The sequence below is a fragment of the Carcharhinus amblyrhynchos genome, chromosome 2, assembly GCF_965287045.1.
Source record: "Carcharhinus amblyrhynchos chromosome 2, sCarAmb.v2.hapA, whole genome shotgun sequence".
NCBI classification, from domain to species: Eukaryota; Metazoa; Chordata; class Chondrichthyes; order Carcharhiniformes; family Carcharhinidae; genus Carcharhinus; species Carcharhinus amblyrhynchos.
The window spans coordinates 32167453-32195408 of NC_137325.1; the positions used below are offsets into that span (position 1 = coordinate 32167453).

At 39.8% G+C, this 27956-nt stretch overlaps 1 protein-coding gene across 1 annotated transcript; it reads right to left on the bottom strand.

The window, feature by feature from the left end:
- Positions 1–265: 265 nt before the first annotated feature.
- Positions 266–27947, bottom strand: fam8a1b (family with sequence similarity 8 member A1b). The gene is made up of 5 exons (XM_080204133.1): positions 27450–27947; positions 17068–17188; positions 9252–9375; positions 7606–7745; positions 266–5626 (listed from the first exon to the last, which is right to left on the bottom strand). The coding sequence occupies exons 1-5, from the start codon at positions 27928–27930 to the stop codon at positions 5482–5484; spliced, it is 1011 nt and encodes a 336-aa protein (XP_080060259.1). The 5' UTR covers positions 27931–27947; the 3' UTR covers positions 266–5481.
- Positions 27948–27956: the final 9 nt, after the last annotated feature.

Sequence of the window (27956 nt, forward strand, 5' to 3'; positions counted from 1 at the left end):
TGGAATGGGCCTTAATGCTTCTGACTCAGACAAGTACACCACAATCATTGTTGACACCTGTGATGGACAGGAAATGCACAGTGATATGTCCTGATCAGCTTCAACATGACCTAGCCCCACCAGAGACTTTCAGTTCAACCCAGCAGCTGCATATAGTGTTGGTTAAGTACAGTCAAACGTTCATTAGTCATGCACACATAAGCTGTGGTTCAATCTACCTTCAGAAACATTGGCTTGTTTGCCAAAGTAAACTCACTTGACAAAGTTCAAATAGTGAAATCAAATTTAATATTCTAGAAGTGAATAATATTGAAAGTTGGTTGATAAATTATCTTCTCCTTGGCTGTTTGCAATCACAATCTATGTTTAGTATAAATATCAGAACTTTGACTCAAACGTTACATCTTTAAACTGACTCCATTAACACTTTTAAAGTTTGTTTTAAGAAATTTGTTACTCAGCAATTATTCCTTGTGGTGCTGTGACCTCCTGTCCAATGGATAACCTGTGTAAAAACTTTTGACCAGTATCAAGTTTGTCCTTGAACAAACTACTCGAGTAAGAATTTTCCAAAATAAAATCTAGTTTTGAAATCAAAATCTGCAAATTCTGCTCCAACAATCACAGCACTTGTGACCCACAGTTTAACGCCATCATTGCTGTGAAACTAGGAGGACGGGGAGGTGGAATCAAAGTATATCTGGGGAAGTGACAGAAAAACTGCAATGATTTTTAAATGTTAAATGCAAGTTTTAGCAACATCTATTTGTGGATTGGACCTGCCTTTGGGCCAAGAATGCAAAGAATAAATCTGTATCCAATAGTTGGTAGTACTCTACCACTGGAGACAGCTTCTTCCTACCATTCTTTCAAAATTACTCACAATGCTCAAGTATGATTTCAAGGCTGGAGAATATGGTTTGGGACATCTTTGGCAATCCTCAGTATCACTGTCATTGCTTATTCTCAACACTGAGTTCCATCACAATTTTAAAATTATAAATCAAAGACTGACACAACAGACAGGTCATTTAACCTCCCAAGCCTCTTTTGCCATATGGTTACTTCACTCTACATAATTAAGGGGTATGAAGAAAAAAAAACAGGTGAGAAATATCATTCATCCCAGGTTTCAAATTAACAATTAAGTGTATTATCTGCTGTTAACAGAGGAGAATTAAGGGTAGAAGCATTTCCTAATTTCATTCGTGAAAGATCTGATTCTCTGGTCCTAGGCTTTGCAAGTGAAAATACTCTCTAGTTTCTGTCAATCTTATCTTTCCTTAATATCTTAAGCTTTAATCATGTAATCCCTTAGACTTCTAAATTCCAGGGAATTCAACTCTAGTTAGTGTAATCACTCCTCATAATTTAACCTTTGGCGTTCAGGTTGCATTCTGGTAAACCTCCAAGGACAATTCATTCTTTCCAATGACATTTTCAAGGGACGACTTTGCAATCTCCACAAAATATTCTTGATTTGATCATTAAAAATGGGACAGCATGCAAGGTCATCATTACAATCAAATTAAATTGTAATGGGTTTTTTTTATTCACTTTGATCAGAATAATTTGGCAGAATACAAGAGAGAATAAATGGATATGATTAAAAACAAAATTTGATAGTTTAAGTGTAATCCCAATGCAGAATCAAATTACTATCACGTTTGAACAATCTAACCACTGATTTTAATAGTTAGGAGCAAATATATCGACATATGCATGCATTTATATAAGTTCCATAGCTCTCACTTACATAAACAGCAACTTTGAAATTGCAGCATCTGAACTTTTTTGAACAATTTGTGTAAAATTCAGCCTTCCAGTATTTAACTTGTTCACTTTGTCAGAGAAATCGCAATGCATCCCTTCACTATTTCCTTGTGTAATGTGTTCATATTGAATCATACAGCACAGGAGGCCACCATGCCAATACTGACTGAAGAAATTATCCACATTAATTACCTGATCAGCAGTCACAGCACATGGTTCCAATGTTACTAATTTAGTTAACCTGGCAGACTTTAGTCTGGTTGGCACACAAAGTAGGTGCAAGTTTTATTTACTATCCTTTCCAATCAGTCTTTTCTCTTGCTTTATCTGGATGTCAATATCCAGTCTTTCTAGACATACGCAAGTCACCACAGGATTTCTGGCCATAGCTCATCTGGTTTAGCATAGCAAGACTTTATGGTGCCAGCTAATGGGAGAACTAAGTTACCCAGTAATTCAAACATGATGAACAGTTGCCATTTATTTTATTTCAACCAAATTAAAAATGATTGAATCTAGTGAAACTATCAACTCAGGGGTTACAGTAAAATATCTTTATTCTGAACGATCTGAATCACAGACTCAAAGTAGAGATTGCAGAATCTGTTGTGGTCTGATAATTTTAAAGTCATCGCAAATTATCCTGCAATACTACATTGTAGAAAGTCCCTATAATAGATGGAAATTTATACTCCTTCAGAGTCAAACTGTCATTTCTGTGTTCAATTTTCCAGCTTTGCTGAGAAAAAGATTTGGGAAAAAAAAATCCACTTTTAACTTTGAAATTAATTTTACTCTTTGCTGTGTATTAGAATGTTACCAACAGATAAGCTGACCTACTGCATAACTACCAACATTTTAATTCAAACACTACACTGGATAGATTGATTGTTTTGTGAAGTAGTAACAACAAACCGCAAAACCAAAAGGTGATCTGTAATCTTTAAGAGTGCTTCTGTTTGCCAGAGGGGGGTGGGGTGTGCATTGTGCACATCATCCCCTGAAGCTCTGGGTGAGGACAATTTCAATACTATTACAACCCTTTAAATCAGTATTATAGGTATGATTTGATGCTAGTTAGACTGAAGGTTGGGACAACTCCAGCAGAAATGTTCCACCAACATGTATGGCTTTTTTTGGCACAGCATTTCATTATTTACATGCAAGTCTTACATCTTATAAAACTACATATTATATAGCCAAATTAGCACTAGGATTAACATTCGACTGAAGTGGCTGTTTAAAAACTACAAAAATATAGTAATCGCAACAAACCAAGAAATCTAAATCCCAAATTCACATCCTCCTTATGATTTGATTTCCTTGCAAAAACAGTTTTGACTGATTGTTACTGAAACAGCTTTGCTGTAATGCCATAGAAATAATTCACACCAGGGGCAATTAAAATGAAAAAAACTATAAAATCCAGAGAGGTAGGAGGATGTGCATTAACCGAGTTTAATATTGTAATGTGTACAAATTATTTTTGCAAAAGGTTGATCACCATCACCCCAGACACAAGTCTACACCACTCAGTATTTGCAAGCACTTCCTATCACAGCCACATTGGACAGGATAGAGAAAGTGGGGTAGATCAGGCTTCTGACTCTGACCGCTGGGCCTTTTGTGTGCTAATCACACTCAATGCTGCAGTCAGCTTCATCAACACATAGTAGGCCTGGCAAGATAATGGGGAAATTTAGAGACATGGCCAGTTAATACCAAATGGTCATACACGAGGACAAATTAGCCGTTAGCCTTTAAAAATCTAGTTTATAGTTTTGATATATATTTCAAATTTTGCAAAAACTGTTTTAGGTAAAAGAAAAAGATGTCTGGCAATTGACTGTCTCAATAATTTTGAGGTCAAATCTCTGGAATAGAGCAGCAATTAAATCTACTGTTTAATGGCTGTCAAAGTGGAGGCAGTACTGAAAAAAGTGCTCGAGCAGCAGCAGTTACGCTTAGCATATCAAAGCTGCCTTCACAGCCAAGCAAAACAACTGGAGGACACAGCTCACCATTAATACCACTGGCAAGGCTAGCTGTCTACATGAAGCAGGTGGTACAATTCTAACTGTGGCTACAGGCAGTACTATTCCACAATGTCACTACCACAGGGAACTCCTCCATCTATATAGTCACAGGTATGAGGATATGAACAGGTGGTCACACACACTTGCTGTGATAAAGTGAAGTGCCTGAACTTAGGGTCAGATGGCTCCATTGCTCCTTTTTTTTCTGCCAAAGAGCATAAATAGGATTCTCATTGATCAAATTGGCGTATTCTTAGAAAAATAGTTGCATGAATGAATTGAAACAAAGCATCTCAGCTAAATAGAATTAAAAAGAAAAATGAGACAAAATTCAAAAATCGAAATGCTTCAATAAAGTGAAAGGCAAGGCCCTTTAAATATATATCCATGAACATCAACACTCCAGCTACCTTTACATGAGGGAGTATATAAGTGAATGTTATGAGTGAGTATTATAAAGTACTTGACGTCTCAAATCACAGCATTTAGGACCTAAGAATTTATTGGAGTTTGGCGAGCACTAGAATGACAATAATTGACCCCCCAAGAGAGTTTCTGATTGCTAACAGCTATTTCACACCGATTAAAAACTGACCCACCTGTTACAAGTGACCAGTTTCAGTATCATGGGTGTGAAAATGTTCAGCACGAATTAGCAATCGATAGATCCCAGAATAAAATCAAAACAGGAGCCCAACCCCTGTATAAAATGGCAAGTGGTGTAAACAGTTATCCATGCAGACCATGTTACATTGAAGTGATAAGTTCAGGGACCAGGGTATCAATTCCCAAAAGTATAAACAAAAAACAAATCACTCAAGTATACAAGAACACCAATTTAAAAAAATAATTATTTGCATGGAACAGTCATATGTCATAGATATAACTGAAAGTGATTTTTTCTTTAAAGTCATGAAAATCCTAGGGAGCCAAACTGAATTAATTCTTAATACTGAGCATTTGGATTTACTATTGCAGAAATGGCATCAGCTTTAAATACAATTGATACTTTAAATATAAAGAAACAAGATATCAGTTAAAAACTCTCCTTTTTGCAAATTTGTTTTCAATACATAAAATCTCTTCGTTAGTCAAATCTGTCCAACTATGTTTCCACAGGGAAGTTGATAACTATTATCAACACACTGGTTGTAGCTTCTAAGATCGATTGGCTGCAAATGGTTTTCCTCCTTGGCAAAACTTTCCAAAGCAGCCAGATGCACCACCAAAACTAGAAGTGTCACGATGAAGGGACTAAAATAAACAGCCACTGTCAATGTCAAAGTCAATTCTGCACTGCTTTTTCAAATTTTCAATTGATACTTATAAAACAAACCATGCTATTTTCTTGAAGATTTTGAGACATTAATTTTGAAGTTGTGCAAATTTCTGATGTGGAACTTATGAGTCAATCATGATCCACATTTTAAAGTTACAGTGTCAAGCTTTGGAGCAGATTAACTTCCAAATCCAAGTTAATTCCTGTATTAGACTGGCAGGTACATTACTGTAAATGTGTTCATTCTCAACTCAGTTCGTCAGACGACCAACCACCGTGCAGTCCAGAACAGCAACAGGTATTTTCCTCCCGTTCCTCCTCCTGAATGATGCAGAACTCCAGCAAATCAAGGAGCAGTGTGAAAAAATTATCGATAAGTCTTTTGCAGTGTCCTCATCTTGCTCCATTTCTCTTTACCACAATAGTCCCAGCTACAATATCGTAGGCTGTGCGATTGTGTTGAAAGAAAAGCAAAGTAACAAAGGCAGGAAAAAAGAAGGCAATTGAAAAGTTCTTGATCAATGCTCGTATTGACGACCTGTTGCAAACAAAAAATTGATAATAAATATGGATTATCTTTTGAAAGATTTCTTCCTTTCCCCACAATTCTTTTTTATCCTCTGTTTTAAATTGGTTTACCATTTCCATTATTTTTGAATTTCTTAACAATCAGTACATCTATTACATAGAATTTACAACAAAGCAGCATGTTAGTCGGCCCAGGCCAGTGTTACAATGCTCCACGTCAGCCTGGTTCCTAACTATTTCACCTTGCTTTATCAGCATTACTCCCATTCCATTTTCCCTCATGTGCTTATCCAGCCTCACCTTAAGTGCATCTTTGCTATTTGCCACGCCCCTATGGCAGTAAGTTCCATATTCCAATCACTGTCTGGTTTCTTGCGAATTCCCTTTTGGGATTTATTAGTATCAAACATGTTCAAAATGACCCAGTTTTGGATTCATCCAAAAGAATGAAGTATTTACACATTCCAATATATAATAGTTGGAAGTTTCTTTTTAACAATGAGCAATAGGGAACATACTCTTTTTCTTGTAATTTGAACTCAGCACACATCAGGAATTTGACTGCAAAAATCAGTGTACCTGGTGAAATTTCACCATGGATATTTTAATGGATAGAGCTCCTTTGAGTCATGTTGACCCCCCCACAGTTAAATTCCCAATGTGAAGCCTCTCATGTGAAGCTCAGAGCATGAAATAAAATTCACAATTCCTTCAATGATTATACTGATTGAGTTAATCCAACTCGTTTAATTCAAATTCTAATGCAATAAATAAAATGCTCCTCTTTCTGAGCTACACAGTTGTGTATTACAGAGCTTTGAGGACTTAAATCCCTGTTGTCATTAATTTATATATATCCTGTCACTAATGCAAACAAATCTTGGTGCTTTGATTTAAGATTTATTCACTAATGAAGTGATAGAACAGTTTTCTCTTCCAGGCTCATGAAATTCAAATAAATAAAAACGTGTACTAATAGGACCAAGTTACCTGGGCTTCAGAGCTTATAAATAACCATCATACAGCTCAAAATTCAGACCCAATCAGTTTAAAAAAAATAGCAAAAATTCTATCCTGTACAATATATCACAGGAATGCAGCCTTGTCAAAACTTAAAGCTGAGCCTCCCTCAGAAAATAAGTTAGTTGGCAATTTTAAAAAAGCTGGACTTTGCTTCAGGTTACTCGATTATTATAACATGCAATAATGGAACTCCTAAAATTTAAAATGTAGGAGTAGCAGGATAGTGGAACAATGTAGAGAGTTTGTTTAGTACTCTGCCAGACTTGTCCAAAATAAATAGCATAGAAAGAGGCCATGCTGCTCAACATACCCATGTTTTACACAAGCCTCCTACCACATTACTTCAACCTGCCCTAGCAAGCTATCAATTCCTTTCTCCTTTATGTTCTTCTTCAGGCTAACTGACTGTCAGAACTAATCCAGGCAATAGAGTGTCACACGCCTAAGTTGTCAATGGTAAACAGATTTTGGGGAATCAGGACACAAGTTAGTTGCCACAGAATTCCCATCGCCTGATCGGTTCTTGCAGCCAAAGCAATTAACATTTAACCTGCACAATGGCTTCATCCATCAGTAGGGGCAGGTATAAGTTTTATCCACTAGCAATAAGGAATCTCGTCGAGCTTCTTTTTGATGAATGGGTGATTTCTTTATAGTACTGGCAAAATCTGAAAGTGTCCGGAAGTCCAGACACAAGTCAGTCCCTTTGAAATATCTTAGCTGCACAAATCCTGCAAAAAAAATTTTAAGTGGCGGCAAACTTAGAGGGAATGCTGGCCACAAGAGGTGAAACATTCCATTTCTAATTTCCTTGAGCAGTGCCATGTACAATACTGGATAATATTGACATTTTACCAAATAGAGACTGGAGCTGTATCACAGTAACTCCATAACCTTCCATTAGAGCATACCTGCTGTTAAAAGAAAAGAAATGCAGAATATTTTTTCAGAACTAACATCACTTACGATGAGATGCTGACATTCTGTGCCGGAATCACCAACACCCGGTTAGGAGCAACAAGCACTGAGCTGTCGCAAGAGACGACTCGTAACCCAAGCAGAAACTTGCCAGGTGTGGCCCCTCCAACTCCCCAAAGGCAGACAATCTGAAGGCGAAAATGAAGATAAAGTTGAAATCATATGGTGCTACTAAAGCATAGGCAGCCATTTGGTCCATCCAGCACATACCAGCTCCTTGTATAGCTCTAGTAAGTCACATTCACCCACTCTGCCCTGCAAGCACCCATCCAATTTCTTTGTTTTATTCTTTCACAGAATGCAGATTTTGTTATTTATCCTCAATTACTTGAGAAGTGATGGTGAGCTATCTTCTTCAACTGCTGCAGTTTGTGTGGCACAGGTACACCCACAGTGCTGTTCAGAAGAGTGCTCTAAGATGTTGACCCAGCAACAGTAAAGGAACAGCAATATAGCCCCAAGTCAGGACAGTGAGTGGCTTGGAGGGGAACTTCCAGGTAGTGGGGCTCTCATGCCTAGTGCTTCACATCGTTAGTGTATGCTTAAACTGGACCATCTGACAGGCAACACGACAGCTCAGTGTCTATCACTGTTAGCTGTACAGATACATGGATTTGGGCCAGTGTCTGTGGGAGTTTGCACATTCTCCCCGTGATTGCATGGCTTTTCTCTGGGTGCTCCGGTTTCCGCCCACACTCCAAAAATGTGCTCTTAGGCTGATTGGTGTAACAAATTGTCCCTAAATTAGTCTTCCCTCAATCTTCCCCAATAGGTGTAGACAAAGGTCATGGGTAGAGGAAGGCACTCGATGTTAAAATGGCGGCGCAGGCTTGTTGGGCCAAAGGGCCTGTTTCCCGTGCTGTGTTGTTCTTTGTTCATGCAGCCCTTGTCCTTCTACATGGTAGAGGCCTTGTCCTGGAAGGTGCTGCTGGAGGCAGCTTGGGGAGTTGCTGCAGTGCATTTTGTATTTGGTACATACTGCTGCCACAGTATGAGGGAATAAATAATGAAGGTGGTGAATGGGATGCCAATCAAACTGGTATTAAATGGTGTCAAGCTTCTTGTGTTGTTGGAGGGGCACTCATCCAGGCAATAGAGTGTCACACATGTGACTTGTTGATGGTGAACAGGCTTTGGAAAATCAGGACACAAGTTAGTTGCCACAGAATTCCCAATGTCTGATCTGCTCTTGCAGCCAAAGCAATTATACAGTTGATTCAGTTCAATTTCTGGTCAACGTTAACCTCTCAATGTGGACACTGGGGAATTCAACCACGGCAATGATATTAGACATCAAGGGGAGATGTTCCTTTGTTGGAACAGTCATTGCCTGGCACGAATCTATACTGATTCTACTTCTTGGATCTTTTGAGCCAAGATCCTTTCTCACTGCTGTCTTTATGTCTTCCTTAAGCAGAATCACACCACTTGCTCTTCCCTTTTGACAGTCTTTTTGACTGTTGTCCCCAAGAATATTTACTTCCCAACCTCATAACCGTGTTTCCACAACAGTGATCAAGTCAAAACTAATTATTTGTGCTGCTATACATACAACCAATCTAAACCCAATGTTACTTACAATGACATTAATACCAGCTTACTGCTCTCAAACCCCATCTTTATAAATGCCTTACCTCATAGAAACAGACCAACAGTCTGTACATCAGTGCTACAGCCATCATTTTCTGAAGATCTTCTAGTGAGGTATCTTCATCAATTTCTTCAATTATATAATTCAGGGCAAATTTGGAAAGATCCCTGCATATCACAACACAAACAGGATGCATGTCTATAACTAGTTATAACTGATCGCCATGAGAAAACAAAGTGCAAGAAAACTCAAAAGTGCTATACATTTGCTTTTTCAATCATTGGGAAAATATTAATCCTACAAGGGCTCCTTTTTCAATCACTGGGAAATATTAATCCTTCAAGGGCTTCCACTTCCAATAATGTGTAAAAATTCATTCTCAGTCTTAACAAAAGCTTTATTCATAACATTTTAAATCATTTATACAATCTGAAGAAATTAAAAATCATACATAAGTACTGCTCCACCTTTATCACTGTGCACAATAGCAACATGATGTGATGCTGTAGTTTTTGCTAACTTAAGGGAATTTACAATCAGCTGTTTGACACTGCTTTGTAATAGATTCACAGGTTAGAAATGAGGAGAATACTGCAGCTGCTGGAAATCTGAAATAAAACAGAAAACGCTGAAAAAATTCAAGGTCTGGCAGAACCTGCAGCGAGAAATGGAGTTAACATTTCAAGTTGTGACCTTTCACCAGAACCGAAAGGTCACAATCTCAAACATTAACTGTATTCTCCCTACATGTGCTGCCAGAGCTGCTGAACGTTCCTAGGACTTTTTATTTTATAACTGAATACTATAGGTGTTAACACCTTCTTCCCAGGATGTCAGAGAGTGTGTGTGTGTGTGTGTGTGAGAGAGAGAGAGTGAGAGAGAGAGAGAGAAATGCTAGAAGTTATGGTCCACAATAGTACCAACGACAAAGGCAGGAAGTGGATGATATCCTGAAAGCAGACTGAGGGAGTTAGGAAGGAAATTAAAAAGCAGAAACTCAAAAGCAGTAGTCACAGGCTTACTCCCAGTGCTATGCCCTGGTGAGCATGGAAACAGGAAGTACGCTTGATTACATGGATGGAGAATTGGTGTAGGAGGAAGGCAGGGAATCAGACTCCTGAGGCACTGGGACCAGTTCTGGACAGGTGGGACCCGTACAAATTGGACTGGTTCCACTTTAACAGGGTTGAGATAGAAGTTCTCACAGGGAGACTTTCTACTGTTGTTGGGAGGGTTTAAACTAGCTTATCTTATGTTTGCCAAGTGGATGGGAACCTGAGAGGCTCAAGTTCAAAGGAAAAGTAGCAAGTAAAGTTTGAAGGCAGGCAAAGCTGAGCTTAGAATGTGGGATGTCAAAAGAATGAAGTTTAGGGCGCATTACCTGAATGCATGCAACAAAATAGACGATTTAAACACAGATATAAAATGGGTAATAATACAATTTCCATCATGTAAACATGGCTAGATTATGACCAGGGCTGGGGAGTGAATATTCAAGGATATTTTATACTCAGGGAGGACAGACAAAATAGAAAAGGAAGTGGTGATGATAAGAAGGGATGGGATCTATACATTAGGAAGGGAGGATCTCAGACCAGAGGAACAAAATATTGAATCTGTTTGGATGGAGTTAGGTAACAAGGGACAGCAAACATTGGGAGTTGTTTATAGCCAGCAGTAGTGATAGTGTGGAGCATGGTATTCAGGCAATTAAAGAAGCATGTAGCATGAGTAATGCAGTACTCATGGGTGACTTCAGTCTACATATGGAATGAGTAAATCTATTGAGCACTAATGCTGTAAAGGACATGTTTCTGAAGTGTGTTAGGGATGGTTTTCTAGAGCAGTTATTTTGAGAAATCAATTAGAAAATAGGCCATTTTAGACCTAGTATTATGTAATAAGAAAGGGTTGGTTAATAATCTTGTTGTAACAGAACCTTTAGGGAGGAGTGGCCATAAATCTTAGAATTTTACATTAAGCCAGGGTGTTAAATTCAAACAAAGGGAAATCATAAAAATGAGGGACAAATTGGCTCAGGTAGATTGGGGAAATACAATAAAGGTTTGACTGTACCTATACAATGGCCAGTTTCTAAAGAATATTACATAATTTACAGCAATTATACATTATTTCAAGGCATAAAAACTCAAAACACAAAGTCCAACTAACAAAGAAATTTCAAGATCGTATAACATTAAAAGAAAAGATCCAAAATGTTGCCAAAGATATTAGGAAACCTGAGGATTGGGCACATTTTAGAATATAACAAATGAGGACCGAGAGACAGAAAGAAAGAACAGAACTTTAAACTAGCAAAAAACATAAAAAGCTTCTATAGGTATGCAAAACAGGAACATTTAACTAAGACAAATGTGGGATCCATTACTGGCAGTCAGGGGAATTTAAATTGGGAAAGAGAGAAGATATGGAGATAGTGGACACATTGGTAATCATCTAAAATTCTATAGATTCTGGAACAGTTCCTGTAGTTTACAAGGTAGCAGATGTCACCCCACTATTTAAAAAGGGAGGGGGAAGTGAGGTATTACAGACCTGTTAGCCATATATCAATAGCAGGGAAAATGCTGGAATCTGTTAAAAGATTTGATAAATGAACACTTAAATAATAATGTTCTGACTGTGCATAGTCAACATGGATTGATGAATGTGTTGTTATTATTATAATTGACAAAGGGAGTTGGTGGATTTGGATTTTCAGAAAGCTTTTAATAAAGTCCTCTGCAGGAAGATGGTTAGCAAAGTTAAAGCAAATGGGATAGGAGGTAATTTACTGACATGGATTATGGATTGTTTAACAGGCAGAAAACAATAGGAACAAATGGGCCATTCTCATATTGGCAAGCTGTTACTAGTGGGGTACTGCAAGGATCAGTAAAGAACAAAGAACAACACAGCACAGGAAACAGGCCCTTCGGCCCAACGAGCCCATGCCACCATCTTAAAGCACTTTCCTACACCTACCTTGACCTGTGTGTATGCGTATGGCACCCCCATTGGAAACCAGATTCAGGGGAGAATAATTTAGGGACAATTTGTTACACCAATCGGCCTAAGAGCACATCTTTGGGGTTTGGGAGGAAACCGGAGCACCCGGAGGAAACCCACATAACCACAGGGAGAATGTGCAAACTCCCACAGGCACTGGCCTAAATCCATGTATCTGCACAGCTAGCAGAGATAGTCACTGAGCTGTTGTGGTGCCCATCTGCTGGTCCAGTTTTAAGCACACACAACGACGCGAAGTACTAGGCCACTCTCGAAACATCCAAGAGCAGCCCACGCATGACCCACCGTGTGTATGCCCCTCATTAGACAACAAGGTGGACCGACACGCCTGCGGAGTACTTGGGCCCCAGCTGCTCACAATATATAATGATTTGGATGTGGGGACCAAATGTAATATTTCTAACTTTGTGTCATCTGCAAACTTAAGTGGAAATGTGTGTGAGAAGAAGATGCAAAACAGCTTCAAGGGAATTTGGGCAGACTTCGTGTGGATGAGAACATGGCAGATGGAATATATTGTGGAAAAATCTAAGGTTATACACTTTGATGGGAGGAATAGGATACGCAGAGTATTTATTTTTCTTTCTAATCTCTCATCATGAAAGAGGTGAAATCAACCAAACACTGTCATTCATGATTTAATTCTCAGTCCACTTACCCCACAAAATGGACATCAAACTCCTCTGAACTGTTGATCCACTTACCAGATTTAAACATGGAGACACAGGAGTGACACTGTACAGCTGGCCAAGAAAATAATCTCTTGCTAAATGCTGTAAAGGAATCTGAGGGAAAAGAGGGAGCATTTGTTGCAGTGCCACATGACACACTTGCAAGCAAAGTCATAGCTCTTGGAATAAAAGGGACGGTAGCATCATGGATGCAGAATTGGCTGAGTGCCAGGAAACACGAGTAGCGGCTTACGGATTTTCTTTCAGGCTAAAGGAAGGTTTGTGGTAAAGATTCCCAGGGGTCAGTATTGTCTTTCCTGAAATATACTAATGATCCAGATCTTGGTATATAGGGGATTACTACTGCTCTGCAGATCATCAGCTGGATCAGAGGTCCTGGCCTTCAATCTCCTCTCTCCCTGAAGCAATCAAAGGCTACACTCGCACACTGAAGGCAGTGTTCAACCGCATCGTTGATGTCTGTCCTTGTTGACAGTAGGCTCCCAAGGTATGGAAAGTGGCCCATGATATCCAAGGTCTCATGGATTCAATAAATTGGCGTGTGATGGTGTGCATGTGGTGCATGGGTGCAGGTGCAGTGCTGTGTAGCAGGGGCAGGTTGGTAGAAGATCTTTATGTTTAGTATAAGGCCCATGCTCTCGTGCACTTCGAGACATGGATTATGTATGGCAGTCACCTCAAAACTCTGGAGAAGTACCACCAGCACTGCCTCTGCAAGGTCCTGCAAATTCAAATTCATTGGCAGGCTAGGCACACCAATGTCAATGTTGTTGCTGAGGCCTGCATCCCCAGCACTGACCTCACTATAAGCTCTGCTGGATGTGTCACATTGTCACATGCCTAACACAAGAGTCCCAAAATAAGTGCGCTACTCAGACCTTCAACACAACAAGTAAGTCTCAAGAGGGCAGAAGGAACATTTTAAAGATGCACTTTTTCAAGGAGGCTTTGAGTGTAACATCTGCACTTACACATAGGAAACTCTGGCCCAAGGCCACCTGAAGTGGAGAAAAAGCATCTAGGAAGGAGCTGAATGCCTTGCGTTTCATCACCAGGAGCAAACTGAAGCTAAACAAAAGAAGCATATGGCAATTCAGGGACACCATCTACCCATTCTTCCAACCACTGTCTGCCCCAATTGTGAGAGAGACTGAACGTTTTGCATTGGACTCCTCAGTTAACTGACAACACAATATGGAGGCAAGTCACCCTCAATCCCTAGGGACTCAGGATACAATTTCAAAGTTTGCAGGTAAGGAGGGTAGTGTAGAATTTCAAAAGGACAGGAACATGTCAGTGAAATAGGCAAACAGGTGGCAGATGAAGTTCAATGGAGAAATGTTGAGTATTTATTTTCATAGCAAGACAGTATAAACATAGAGACAGTATAAAGAACACCATTCTAAAGTGGAGCAGTAGCAGAGGGACCTGGGGGTGTATATGTTCATAAGTCATTGAGTGGTAGAACAGGTTGAGAGAGCAGTAAATAAAGCACAGTCATAGCGTCAGAGCTTTACAGAAAGGGAACAGGCCCTTCGGCCCAACTTATCCAAGCCACGCTTTTTAAAAAAAACAAATAGCTGGTCCCAATTGCCTGCTTTTGGCCCATATCCCTCGATAGCCATCTTACTCATGTGACTGTCTAAGTGCTTTTTAAGACAAAATTATACCCACCTCTGGTAGCTTGTTCCAGACACTCACCACCCTCTGAAAAAAACTGCCCCTCCGGACCTTTTTGTATCTCTCCCCTCACACCTTAAACCTCGGATACTGAAACAATCCATGTCCATGTCTAAACTCTAGTTTTAGACTCCTCTACCTTTGGGAAAAGATATTGACTACCTAGCTGATTTATGTCCCTCTTTATTTTGTAGATAATACAGACCAGCTTTATTAAGGAGGACATGGAATACAAGAGCAAAGCCCCTGGTCACGCTGTTCCAGTACAGCTACAACATTGGCATCTACCTGGCAATATGGAAAATTAGCCATAAATGTCTTGTACACAAAAAGGACAAATCCAACCCATCCATTTACCAGTTTATCAGTCTATTCTCAATCACAGTAAAACAATGGGAGTCATCAACAGTGCCATCAAGCAGCAATCTGCTCATCAATGTTTAGTTTGGGTTCCTCCATAATCATTCAACTCCTGACCATGCCATTCAACAATGCCACTCTCCCACCTTCTCAAGATAGTGGATTCTTCCTTTTCACTTGAGCTTAATTCCCTTTTGAATATTTAACTTGAACCTGCTTCCACTACACTCATGGGTTGTGCATTCCAGACCTTAATCACTTGCCACATGAAAAAGTTTTTCCCTTGGTTCACTTTTGCTTTCTATGCTGCTTTAAATCTGTGCCCTCTCTTGCTCCTTGAGTGAGAATTATTTCTTCCTACATTCTGTGTCCAAATCCCTCATGATTTTAAACATCTCAATTAGATCTCCTCTCAGCCTTATCTTTTCCAAGTCAAACAGTTTTAACTTCTCCAGTCCATCTTCATAACTGAAGTTCCAGAGATAGTTCCACATTCTTGTGAATCTTTTCTGTATTCACTCCAATGCCTTCACATCTTTTCCTGAAGTGTGGGGCCCAGAACTAGATGCAATTCTCCAACTGACGTCATCATAACTTTATAAAATTCATTTATAGTATGGGCATCACTGGCTAGGCCAGTCTTTATTGCCCATCCTTAATTGCCCTTGAGAAGATGAGCTGCCTTCTTGAACTGCTGCAGTCCCTGTGGTGTAGGTACACTTACAATGCTGTTACATTAGAGTGTTCCAGGATTTTGACCTAGTGACAGTGAAGGAATGGCGATATATTTCTAGATCAGGATGGTGTGTGGTTTGGTGGGGAAGCTCCAGTGATGGTATTCCCATATGCCTAATGTTCTTGTTTTTCTAGGTGGTAGCAGTCGTGGGTTTGGAAGGTGCTGCCAAGGAATTTTGGTAATTTCCCACAATGCATCTTGAAGGTGTTGCACACTGTTGCCACTATTTGTTGGTGTGGAAGAAGTACCAATTAAGTTGGCCACTTTGTCCTGTATGGTATCAAGCTTCTTGTGCTGTTGGAGCTATACTGAACAAGGCTAGGGGAATTTCACAGTAACTTCATTGCAATGTTAACGTAAGCCTTACTTGTAACTAAGAAGGGATTTACTTGTAACTAGGAAAGGGATTTTTGAAAATCATATTCTTGGAAGATACTGATCTGATAGAGTCCTTAAGAACCTCAGCTACTTAACCACATTCTATATAAGTGAGTAAAGACCTAGAGATCACATGACATGGTATCACAGAGACCTAGAGGTCACCGCCTTCTCCAGCACTGCATAGGGCCATATAAATTACAACATGCTACACCACACCAAGTCCTATAGATTATCACAAACTACAGCAAAAGTACATTAGGCAGACCTTTAAACGTTTTTAAGAGTTTTTGCTTTTTCAAACAAAACTCATTCTTACAGGTCCGGTGAAAGAGATCATTAATCTGCTGAGAAAATATTTCTGTTTAGAATGTTTCTGGGTCACCAGTTTGTCACAAACCAAAGTGCAAGTCACAGGATTTCACTGGTGGTGTCACCTATTACAATTTCATTTCTAGCTTTTGTGAATTTATGACTTCCTCAGAAAGGTTGCAGTTCTCTAACACATTCCCAATCTGCAATCCATCTACCTAGACAGCATCACCCAGCCCCAAACTAAATGAGAAATATTCACAAAAAAAAGTTTAAAAAGCTGAATTTTGTTTAAAAGCCTGAGAGTGGGATGTGTAGAACGTCTCCTCACACTGTTTTCATTGGGCATGTGTTACCCCAGCTGAAAGTAGGAGCAAAATTGCAAAGCATCACTTGGACAAATTAATCCTGAACTCACGGACACACACACGCACTGTTTCCTTGTATGGAATCAGAAACTGGACATCAAAACATCACCTTATGGTGCTCATCAAAAATTGCAGCAATTCCAATATAAATTAAATTAGCAACTGACAATTTTAAGTGGTGACTGTCAGTTTAGATTCCTTCATGGTCAACTCAAATGATAGATATACTCCCCTTCATGATTTACCAGTGTTACAACATTATGAACAAAAGCTGCAGTTATAAATAAGAGTTTTATTACTTACTTGATCCCACAGATGTGCATCACAGTCAACACCACAACAGCTTTTAGCAGGAACAGGATTAAAAAATCCACCATCTCTGCAAGGAATCGATGCATCAGGGTTGGAATAGTGTATTCACGTCCTTTAGAAACAAAAGTAATTCTGATTTAAAAATGAAATTCATGCCACACATTTAATAAATACACAAGAGAAAGGTATTTTGTATGCAGCATCTACTGGAACATGGAAACTGCTTCCAAACCAGTGAAAATGTTGGCTTATAGCTTTGAGATTCCTTCTCCATCATCCCACATTAATGGAGCACCTATATAGTCAATGAAAAGATATACTGCTAATTTTTTAACAGGAAAATGTCACCCTCAAAATAAATACATTTCCCCCACAATGTGTGAGTTTGTGCCACTATTTAGTGAATGCAGTTATGTTTAACATGGACTTTCCCTCTGAAGTTCCTGCTCATGTACTTCCCATGCGGAAGTGCTCGATCTGAGCAATCGAGGTCGTTATAACCCTGATAACACCAGAGTTCAATTACAGTGCTTGTAAATTGCTTTGATTTGATTTGTCAGATGTATTAGTACACAGAAGTATTGCTTCTTGTGCGCTATACAGGCATAGCATACTGTTCACAGAGTACATAGGGGAGAAGTTAAGGAGAGGATGCAGAATAGTGTCACAGTCACAGCTAGGGTGTAGAGATCAACTTAATACAAGCCCATTCAAAAATCTGATGGCATCAGGAAAGAAGCTGTTCTTAAATCGGTTGATGCATGACCTCAGACTTTTGTATCTTTTCTCCAACTGCAGAAAGTGGAAGAGTGTATGTCCATGGTGTGTGGGGTCCTTGGTTATATTGGCTGCTTTTCTGAGGCAGTGGGAAGTATAGACAAGAGTGCATGGATAGGAGGCTGAGGTTTGTGTGATGGATTGCACTACGTTGACAATCCTTTGTAGTTTTTTTTGCAGTCTTGCTCAGAGCAGGAGCCATATCAAGCTGTGATACATCCGGAAATGTAGCTAGAAGTCAGAATAACCTAGCACAAAATGTATGCGTTCCCTCGTATTTTTGGAAAGAATGTTTGTACTTCTAATGAAGTACAACACTTGAAACACTGAAACATAGAAGACAGGAGCAGGAGGTGGCCATTTGGCCCTTCGAGCCTGCTCCGCCATTCATTACAATTATCCAACTCAACAGCCTAATCCTGCTTTTTCCCCATAACCTTTGGTCCCATTCGCCCCAAGTGCTGTGCCCAGCCGCCTCTTGAATACATTCAATGTTTTGGCAACAACTACTTCTTGCGGTAATAAATTCCACAGGCTCACCACTCTTTGGGTGACGAAAAGTCTCCTCACTTCCGCCCTAAGTGGTCTACCCTGAATCCTCAGACTGTAACTCCTGGTTCTGACTCCCCACCATCGGGAATATCCTCCCTGCACTTATCCTGTCTAGGACTATTAGAATTTTATAAGTTTCAATGAGATCCTCTCCCATTCGCCTGAACTCCAGCAAAAACAATTCTAGCTCTGTCAATCTTTCCTCATATCAGTCCTGCCATCCCCGGAATCAGCTTGGTAAACCTTCGCTGCACTCCCTCGAAAGCATGAGCATCCTTCCTCAGAAAAGGAGACCAAAACTGCACACAATACTCTAGGTGTCACCAAGGCCCTTTATATTGCAACAACACATCCCTGATCGTGTACTTGAGATTTAACATGTAGAATGTGATGAGCATATGCCGATGGAAAGAAATGATACTCTTCAATGACAAACTCCACGAAGACTAAATAAACAGCGACACTTTAACTGAGGGGGGAAAACCGATACCAAGTGTAAACCTAGAAAAATGTGTATAATTTGATATTCTCAGAAAATAAAGTGGATAAAGGGACAACCTCAAATTATCTAAGGTATATTCCAGTTTATTGCTTCACAATTAGCTCTGAAATTAGGACCAGAGATGATAAAGTTAAACTAAAAATTTAGAAGAGAAACTTCCTTACTCAAAGCGAAATCAATGTTTAGAATAATTAATTGCAACCAAATACTACATTTAGGAAATTAAGGTCTCCATCTTCCTTTAATCTTCTAATCAGTCTCCCATTCATTGATTGTGTCCACATTTCCACTGTCTTGGAAAAGCAGCCAACATAATTAAGGACCCCATTCTTTCTTCCGTCAGGAAGACAGAAATGTCTGAGGTCAAATAGCAACTGACCTCAAGAACAACTTCTTTCTTGCTGCCACCAGATTTTTGAATGGACCTACCTCACATTAAGTTGATCTTTCGCTACAACCCAGCTATTGACTGTAATACTCCATTCTGCACTCTTGTTTCCTTCTCCACAAACAGTATGCTTTGTCTGTACAGCAGACAAGAAACAATACTTTTCACTGTATACTAATACATGACAATAATAAATCAAATCAAAAAATCCAAACGTGGTCTGCTAAAAAACAGATGCACACAAATATGAACTCTGGTGACCTCTGGAGACACAAAAGTCTTGAAGGAATAGAGCTGGACACCAAGTTTCACATTGTGTATTAAATGTTCCAGCAACTCTAATTTAGCGAGTGATTACTAGTTCAGCTCGATTACAATGGAAAGAACGGTTTGTGATAATGCTGTCTGAATATAATCTGCAGTTAATGGAGTACATAACATTTACTGCTCAATCTTACAAATGGACATTTAGAATTGTTGCTGCATGTTTAGGTATAGTTGCGCCAGTTCACTTTTTCCTGCTACAAAAACATATGTGAATTCAGGACCAACAGCTCTCATGGTACCGTTGCAATCACAAATATTTAGGCTGTGTTTTGTTGATAGTGCAAAGCATGAGCTAGTTTGTTAAGTACACTACTGTATACGAACACGGATATATACAAACTATAGAATCAAAACATTGGTATCCCCAGAGCATTCAACTATAGTTGTTTATTCCAAACAACTATTGCTCATTTGAGCATGAAAACATTTTTCAGTACTTGGATGTTGCTGTAACGCCAGAATTATTGCCCATTAGATGGTGAGCATTTTTACTGAACTGTGGCAGCCCATGGTGAAGGTGCCTTCACAATGCTATTCTATTCAGTAGGGATCTCCAAGATGAAGGAACAGCAATACACGTTCAAGTTAGGATAGTTTCTGACTTGGAGGGGAACTTGCAAGTGATGGTCCTCCTATGCAGCTCATGTCTGTTCTAAATAAAATTTCCCCAACATCTCCTTAGGCTTATTTTAGGGACCATGTATTTGAATAAAAGACCAAATAAAGGCCTTGCAGAATCCAATGATGCAACAACTGATATGTCAAGAAGTCTCTCTTGCCATCATAGTGTCTACAGAATAGGTTCAGGTAGAACATTGATACATAAGCTGAACTTTCATATTGGATTCCCAATCTTCTATGAGCTTCTTAAATCTATAATTATCACAATGCAGCAATTAGCTAATTTTATCAGTGCAGCAAAATTTACTTTTGCATCTATGCTACAGTTATAGTATAACTTTAGTGGACAGAAGAAGTTATTAAGCAATGAATGAAGAGCCTATCTCCTCTTTAGGCTGGAGATAGGCGATACTACTTACATTCCCAACAAATTATAAACATGAATCATTTCAGTACTGCAACTAACACACCATTTGTCTGTCCACTGTACAATTCCACAGCAAAACAACCATTACTGACAGCCAAAAGAATATCATTCACATCCAAGAACCCACTGATAAGAGAGGAATTGTATGGCTTTTTTAAAAAAAGTTTAGTGTCACAGGTAGGCTTACATTAATACTGCAATGAAATTACTGTGAAAATCCCCAAGTCGCCACACCCCGGTGCCTGTTCAGGTACAGAGGGAGAGTTTAGCATGACCAATGCACCAAACCAGCACATCTTTCAGACACATACGTGGCAATAAAACAGACTTGTACAAAAGGTGGTAGCTTAATCGTGTGACCATTCTATGGGATTCCTCATGGCGAATCATAAGTTATGCTTACAGGTGAGAGTTAAAAAACTGGTACCTTAGATCAAGTAATTCACGGTATATTGTTGTATAACCACAGCAACGTTTGTGTCTCAAGCATTTTTTAACAAATATAAATGAACACCAGAACATGAGAGACAAACAGCAGCAGAACATACGGCCCATTGAGCTTGCTCTGCCATTCAATGACAATGGCTGATCTCAGGCTTCAACTCCACTTTCCCACCCATTCCCTATATCCCTTGATTTCCTGGGACAACAATAATTTGCCCATCTCGGCTTTAAACGTATTCAATCATGGAACATCCACAACACATTGGGATAGAGAATTCCAAAGATTCATAACCCTGTGTGAAGAAACTTCTCCTCATCTCAGTCCTGAATGACTGGCTCCATATCCTGAGACTGCACCTGAGAGTTCTAGATTGCCTAGCCTGGGGAAATAACCTCTCCATGTCTACTCTGTCAAGCCTCTTCAGAATCTTTTATATTTCAATGAAATCATCTCTCATTCTTCTAAACTCTAGATAATATAGAACTAAATCATGCACCCTCTCATCATAGGACAACTCTCTCATCTCAGGATTCAAATTACTGCACCATCTGACAGGTACCTGCTTCCTTTTACGTGGAGACCAAAACTTGGCACAGTACCCCAGGCGTGATTTCATCAAAACAAGACCTCTTGTACCGCAATCCCCTTGGAAAGCAGGCCTATGTATAATACACCATCCTCATTGATTGCAAACCTGCATGCTAAGTTCCTGCATTCCTCGTACAAGTACATCCAAGCTCTGCTAAACACCAACATTTATAAATTTTAGCTTTAAAATATTTTTTTCTATTACAACCAAAGTGAATAACTTCACACCTACGTACATCATATTCCATTTTGTAGCCCACTTCCTAACCCTGTCTCTCTTTTCTGCCTGTGCCTTCCTCACAGCTTGCATCTCCCCAAACATTGTATTGGTAACAAAACTTAGATACTTCCACAGCCCAACGCGATCGAGAATTCCAAAGATTCACAACCCTGAGAGAAGAAATTCCTCCTCATCTCAGTCCTAAATGACTGGCCCCACAGCCTTAGACTGAACTTGAGAGTTCTAGATCCAAATCATTGATCCTTGCATCACTCAATGAATCACAGCTTGCTTAACCCTTTTCTTTTATTCCTGTGATCAGTTACCATGCTAATATATTATCTTCCAATTCCAAGCCATTAACTTATCAACCACTTGAGTGGCAGCTTCAGTTTTGAAAATCCAGGTATACAACATTCTAAAAAAACTCAATATATTTGTCAAATAAGATTTCAATTCAATAAAACCATGTTGACTTTGGCTGAACATAATCAATTCACTTTGAAATCATGGCAAGACTTCCTTAATAGATTCTAGCACCTCCCCAGTGACTAATGTCAAACTAACTACAATGACAGAATCTCAAATCCAGTTATTCAAAAACTGGTGATGTCTGAAAATTGAATGTTTTAAATGGACAACACAAAAATTTTAAGTGTTATTAAAGGAGTGAAAAAACATCACCAGTTCGTGTGGAGTTCTTATATTCATATGGTGGCATGACAAACAGTTATCTAACATGTGCACCTGGCTTTTCTCACTTTGTGGTCTGAGTGACTATTGCCTCACCAAACCCAGCTTGGAAAAGTACATGGCGCTGCACGTCACTGCAGTTTCCATCTCAAGTGCTTCTCTCATGCTCCAATAACTCAGCAAAAGCAGTTTTAAATGTGTGGCCTTACCAAAACACTAACCAGTTTCATCCTTACATTTGATCACTTCAATCTTTATCTAATCCCATCACAGACACTGAAATGCCTCAGATCTTTTGTTTCAAACCAGCAAGATTTGAAATCCAGCATGGGTTCAGTTCCAAACTTGCTGATTTTGAGATGCACTACCTGTACTATATATAATTCCCAATATTCTTAATCTAATACTATCCTTAATCTCTTTAGTAAGCCACAGATGTATCTTTCTCGCTGAGCTTTTGTGCTTCAATGGAAAGTATTTTTGTTTAACAATCTGAATTTTTCTTTGAATGCTTCTGACCGACTATTTTCCTCCACATCTTTTAGACTATTTACTCAATCAATCTTAAATAACTTAAACTCATCAATCTCAGAGGAATGAGATGCAAGATTCCTGTTAGTGGTTGAAGTATGTCGCGCAAACACATTGCGGGATTCAACCGATCACTTTTTTCCCAGCAGAACTTTTACTATGAGATTGCTGATTAATTCAGCCTCATTGTACATTACTAGATCTAAAATAACTTCATCCCAAGTTGGTTCCAAAACATATTGCTCGAAGAAATTGTTGCAAAAGCAACTTCCAAACCATCTGTGCCAACTTGACTTGTCCAGATTATATCAAGTTTAGAGCCCCCACAATTCATTACATTGGAGCATGTAACAAAAGCAATCGACTCAATGGGATAACTACCACTCCTATAACCTACTCACACCAGTGCTTTCTGATCCTTAGATAAAAGCAAAATACTGCAGATGCTGGAATCTGAAACAAAAAATGCTGGAAAATCTCAGCAGATCTGACAACAGCTGTGGGCAGAGAACAGAGCCAATGTTTCAAGTCTAGATGACAAAGGGTCATCTAGACTTGAAATACTGGTCCTGTTCTCTCCTCACAGATACTGTCTGACCTGTGAGATTTTCCAGCATTTTTTGATTCTCACTATTCTTAAACTTCACTGATAGAAGATCAAAATATAGAATCACTAAGCCAAGATATTTTCTAACATCCTCATGACATCTTTTACAATCAGGGTTACTCCTCCATTCAAGCTGCCTTTTGAAATGCTGGAATATTTATTTCCTAATCCTGTTTACCATAAGCACGTCTCAGTAATAATTATTAGATCTAAAGCATTTATCTCAACCTGTGCCATTAGCTCATCCAGCTTATTGCAGACACTATGCACATTCAAATAAAGATACTTAATTTCATTTTTGTATTATCTGCATGAATCTTTCTTACTGATGCATTATTACTGTAAACTCTGTCCCCCCCCCCACCCCAAACTCTGCTGGACTTTACCCATTTTGCTACACTTTCTACTGTCTCAACTTTTCTGTTTTGGATTTCTAAATCACACACACACACAAATTAGTTTACAGCTCTCCACCTGCCTGGGGAAAGCAGTCTGTGATTAAGATGGAGCAGAGTTTAAGCCAGCATGCCCTTAAAAGCTGCAAAGTTCAGCCACAGTAAATAGGATATCCTGAGGTAAGATAGTGGCTAATTGTTGTTGCTCTGATAAGCATAGATTGCTAGCTGTTAAATCCAAATGAAGGTCATGAGAAACAACCTGGGAAGTGAATAAGTTTATTTCAATTGTTTTAAATGATCCTGTTTGAATCAGCTAGTCTTTCCTTTGTAGATTCCTGATCCTATTCGGTTCTGATTTACTGCTGTTTTATGAATGTAATAGATGAGCTAACTGAATACAACTGCAACACATTCAAGTGCACAGATGTTCCAAATAGGCTTCAACCTGAACTGCACAACTAGGCATTAAAAATCAAAATAGTAGCTCCAACAAGATTCAGTACAGATCAGATCTATGTGGAGAAACTTCTTGTAACTAAGTTGCTTTTTTGGTTCACAGAACACTCTAGCAATACAACGGTATTTTGGTTGAAAGGATGAGAGGCATTAAAAACTAAATGGCACAATTTTATAGGGGATGTAGAAATAGAAAGTAGTACGGACGTACATATAGAAATATTTGAAGGAGTGGGCATAAGTTGATATATCCATTAAAACAACTTAAATCCTTGGTTTTATAGAGATGAAGAATGCAAAAAAGGAAGCTGTGCTGAACCTTTATAATTTTCTGGATAGGCCTCAGCTAGAGTAGTGTGTCCAATTTTGAATACCACACTTTAGGAAGGATGCACAGGCTTTGAAAAGAGAGCAGCAGAGCTCATCAAGATCACCAGGGATGAGGGACATTTGGTAAGAGAGGACACTGGAGAAGTTGGGACTGATTTTCCTGAGCACAGGGTAATTTAGTAGAGGTGTTCAAAATAGTGAGGAATGTTAGTAGGGCAGGTAAGAAATTACAGTAAGGGTTCAGGAAAAGCAAAGCAGTGAGCAGGAGGGGTAATACCAGGATGGTTGGTGATTGGAAAGGCAGCCAGTGGGAAGACCAGGGAGCATGATGTGCTGCAAGTCAGAGTGAGAGGAGCAACTAACAGCACTCAAATCAAATAGATAACATTTATTTTTAAATTTAAAAGTTATTCCTCTATGAATATATTCACTTAGCAATTTTTAGCATTCAAACTTACAGGGGATCATGTTTTCCTTCTGACTGGAAAGGTCCTACAGAGTCTAACTAAAGCTTTTATATTAGTCATGATGAACGATCTGAGTCACTTAACATGGTTTCAATTAAAGTTACATTTTTCAGAAACGTCACTAAAAGATGTAACTAGTGGAGTGTCAAGGATCAGTGTTGAGGCCTCAACTATTGGTATTTACAATTTGTATTAATGATTTGGAGTGTTCAAATTTTCTGATAATACAGACAGATAGGAAAACAAATTGTGAAAAGGAAACAAGGAGTCTGCGAAGGAATATAGATTAACCGAGTGGACAAAAATTTGGCAGATGGAGTATAATGTGGGAAAAGTGAGGCTGTCCACCTTGGCAGGAAAAAAATCAGAAAAGCAGAGTATTGTTTAAATGGAGAAACTGCAGAATGCCATGGTATAGAGGAATCTGGGTATCCTTGTACATGAATCACAAAGTTAGCATGCAGTTACAGCAGGTAATTAGGCAGGCAAACAGAACATTGGCTCTATTGCAAGGGGATTGAGTAGGATACATAAATGATCATGCAGTAATCTGGAATAGCTTTCATGATAAGGGGTCATAAAAACACAAGATAAGGGAGAAGTAGAAGCTTGCGCCATCAATCAATAAGATCATGACTGATCTGACTGTGGCTTTAAATGCATTTTCCTGCCAAAATCCTTGACAATAAAAGTCTCTAACCCAGCCCTGAATATATTCAATAACCCAGCCATCATTGGTCTCTGGGGAAGGGAACTTCACAAATAAACCGCCTTATTCCCATTTAATTATGAAATTCCTTATTTTGAAGCTATGTCCCCCTAGTTGTAGATTTCTCTTTGAGGAGGAACATCCTCTTAACATCTACCCTAATATCCACACAGAATCTTGTATGCTTCAATAAGACCACCTCTCATTCTCCGGAACTCTAATGAGTATAGGAGCAAACTTTTCTCAAAAGACAAAATGCTCACCTTGGGAAGATGGAGATGAAGAGGAGTTTGTTTCCTCTGAAGAGAGGAATTCTGTATCACAGAAAGCAGCACAGCAGTTAGCACTTCTGCATCACAGCACCTGAGACCTAGTTCAATTCCCGACTTGGTCACTACCTCTACAGAGTTTGCACGTTCTTTCATGTCTGTGCAGGTTTCCTCCTGGTGCTCCAGTTTCCTCCCACAGTCCAAAAGACGTGCTGGTTAGGTGCACTGGCCATGCTAAATTCTCCTGCAGTATACCCAAACAGGCAGATCTTGGGACTAAGGGATTTTCACAGTAACTTCATTGCAGTGTTAATATAAGCCTACTTGAGACCAATAAATAAACTTTAACTTTACATTAATGGTGGAGGCTGGGCCATTTAATTTAGCAAAAAGTCTGACAACACCAGGTTTTAGTCCAACCGATTTATTTGATAGTAAACTCACAAGCTTTCGAGGGGACTCCCTCTTCGTCAGGTGTATGGAGAGTTTAATTTATGTAAGGCTGAGTTTGACAGCTTTATATGGGAGACTAGGGTCATGGGAAAGGGGTGGGCAGGCAAGAGTGGAATTGAGATCATAATCAGATCAGCCAGATCTTCTCTGCAGCAGGCTTGAGGGGCCGAATGGCCTATCCTTGTACTAATAACCCTTGGGTGACACTCAGAATTTCACCATCTTCAATTTGCAGAAGTGACGCACCTCAAGCTTCATAGATAACATTCACCGACATTCCCACCATACCACACACAAGATTTAAAATAAAGAGGTTGTTGTTGTGCACAGGAAACAATGATTAAAGCTAGAAGTGAATTTTAAGTGAGCCTTAAATAGAACAAGTTTAGGGTTGCAAAGTCCAACAGCTCCAAATCCGAGCGCATTACCAGGAGTTGCGCTCAAAGTAACAATCACACATTTTTATGGTGCATTAACAGGCATTACTGCAAAGTGTTGTGATGGAAAAAGAACTGTGTGTCCCTATTTCAGCAGCTGACTTCACTGGAGACCTTGTTTGTGAAGCTTGGCCCCGGTAACTGGAAAATTTAGCCCCTCAGTAGCTGTCTCTTACCTCTGGGGTGCACATTCCCTGCCGCCGGCTGCTGCTGTGCATTGGTGGCCGGCAGCCTGACACCGTTCCCCGAAGCTGTCGCCACCTCCTGCTGCTGCTGAGGCTGTTCACCCGGAGTCGGCGGCACCGCTGCGGCCACCCCCAGAGTAAAATAGGGAGGGTAAAGCGGGAAAGGGTTGTAGGCGCCGGGCAGGGTGGTGGTAGTGGCGGCCTCCTCCCCCTCGCCCGGCCGGGCCCCGCCGCCGGGGAAGGGGCAATAGGGAGGCAGCGGGGCCATCATCATCATCCAGCTCTGCCACTGCACGTAGCTGTAATACTGCCACAGCCACTCCTGCACCTTCCGACAATATTCCCCAGCGCCCGCGGTCCCGGGGGCTGCCTGACTTTTCCCAGCCGGGCTGGGGCTAGAGGAGGAGGAGGAGCAGCATCCATCCCGGCCCGAACCAGGGCCCAGAGCTGAGCCTGAGCCGCTCTCCGCCATTGTCAGCAAGCGGACCCCGGGGGGGG

Bases quoted from the DNA above. Each gene is read 5' to 3' on its own strand.
- fam8a1b (XM_080204133.1), bottom strand. From the start codon at position 27,930: ATGGCGGAGAGCGGCTCAGGCTCAGCTCTGGGCCCTGGTTCGGGCCGG. The intron at 9,376-17,067 runs GTAAGTAATAAA...TGTGATATGCAG, and splicing joins ATGCACATCTGTGGGATCAA to GGATCTTTCCAAATTTGCCC. The intron at 5,627-7,605 runs GTAAGTGATGTT...TGTTTGCAACAG, and splicing joins CAGAATGTCAGCATCTCATC to GTCGTCAATACGAGCATTGA.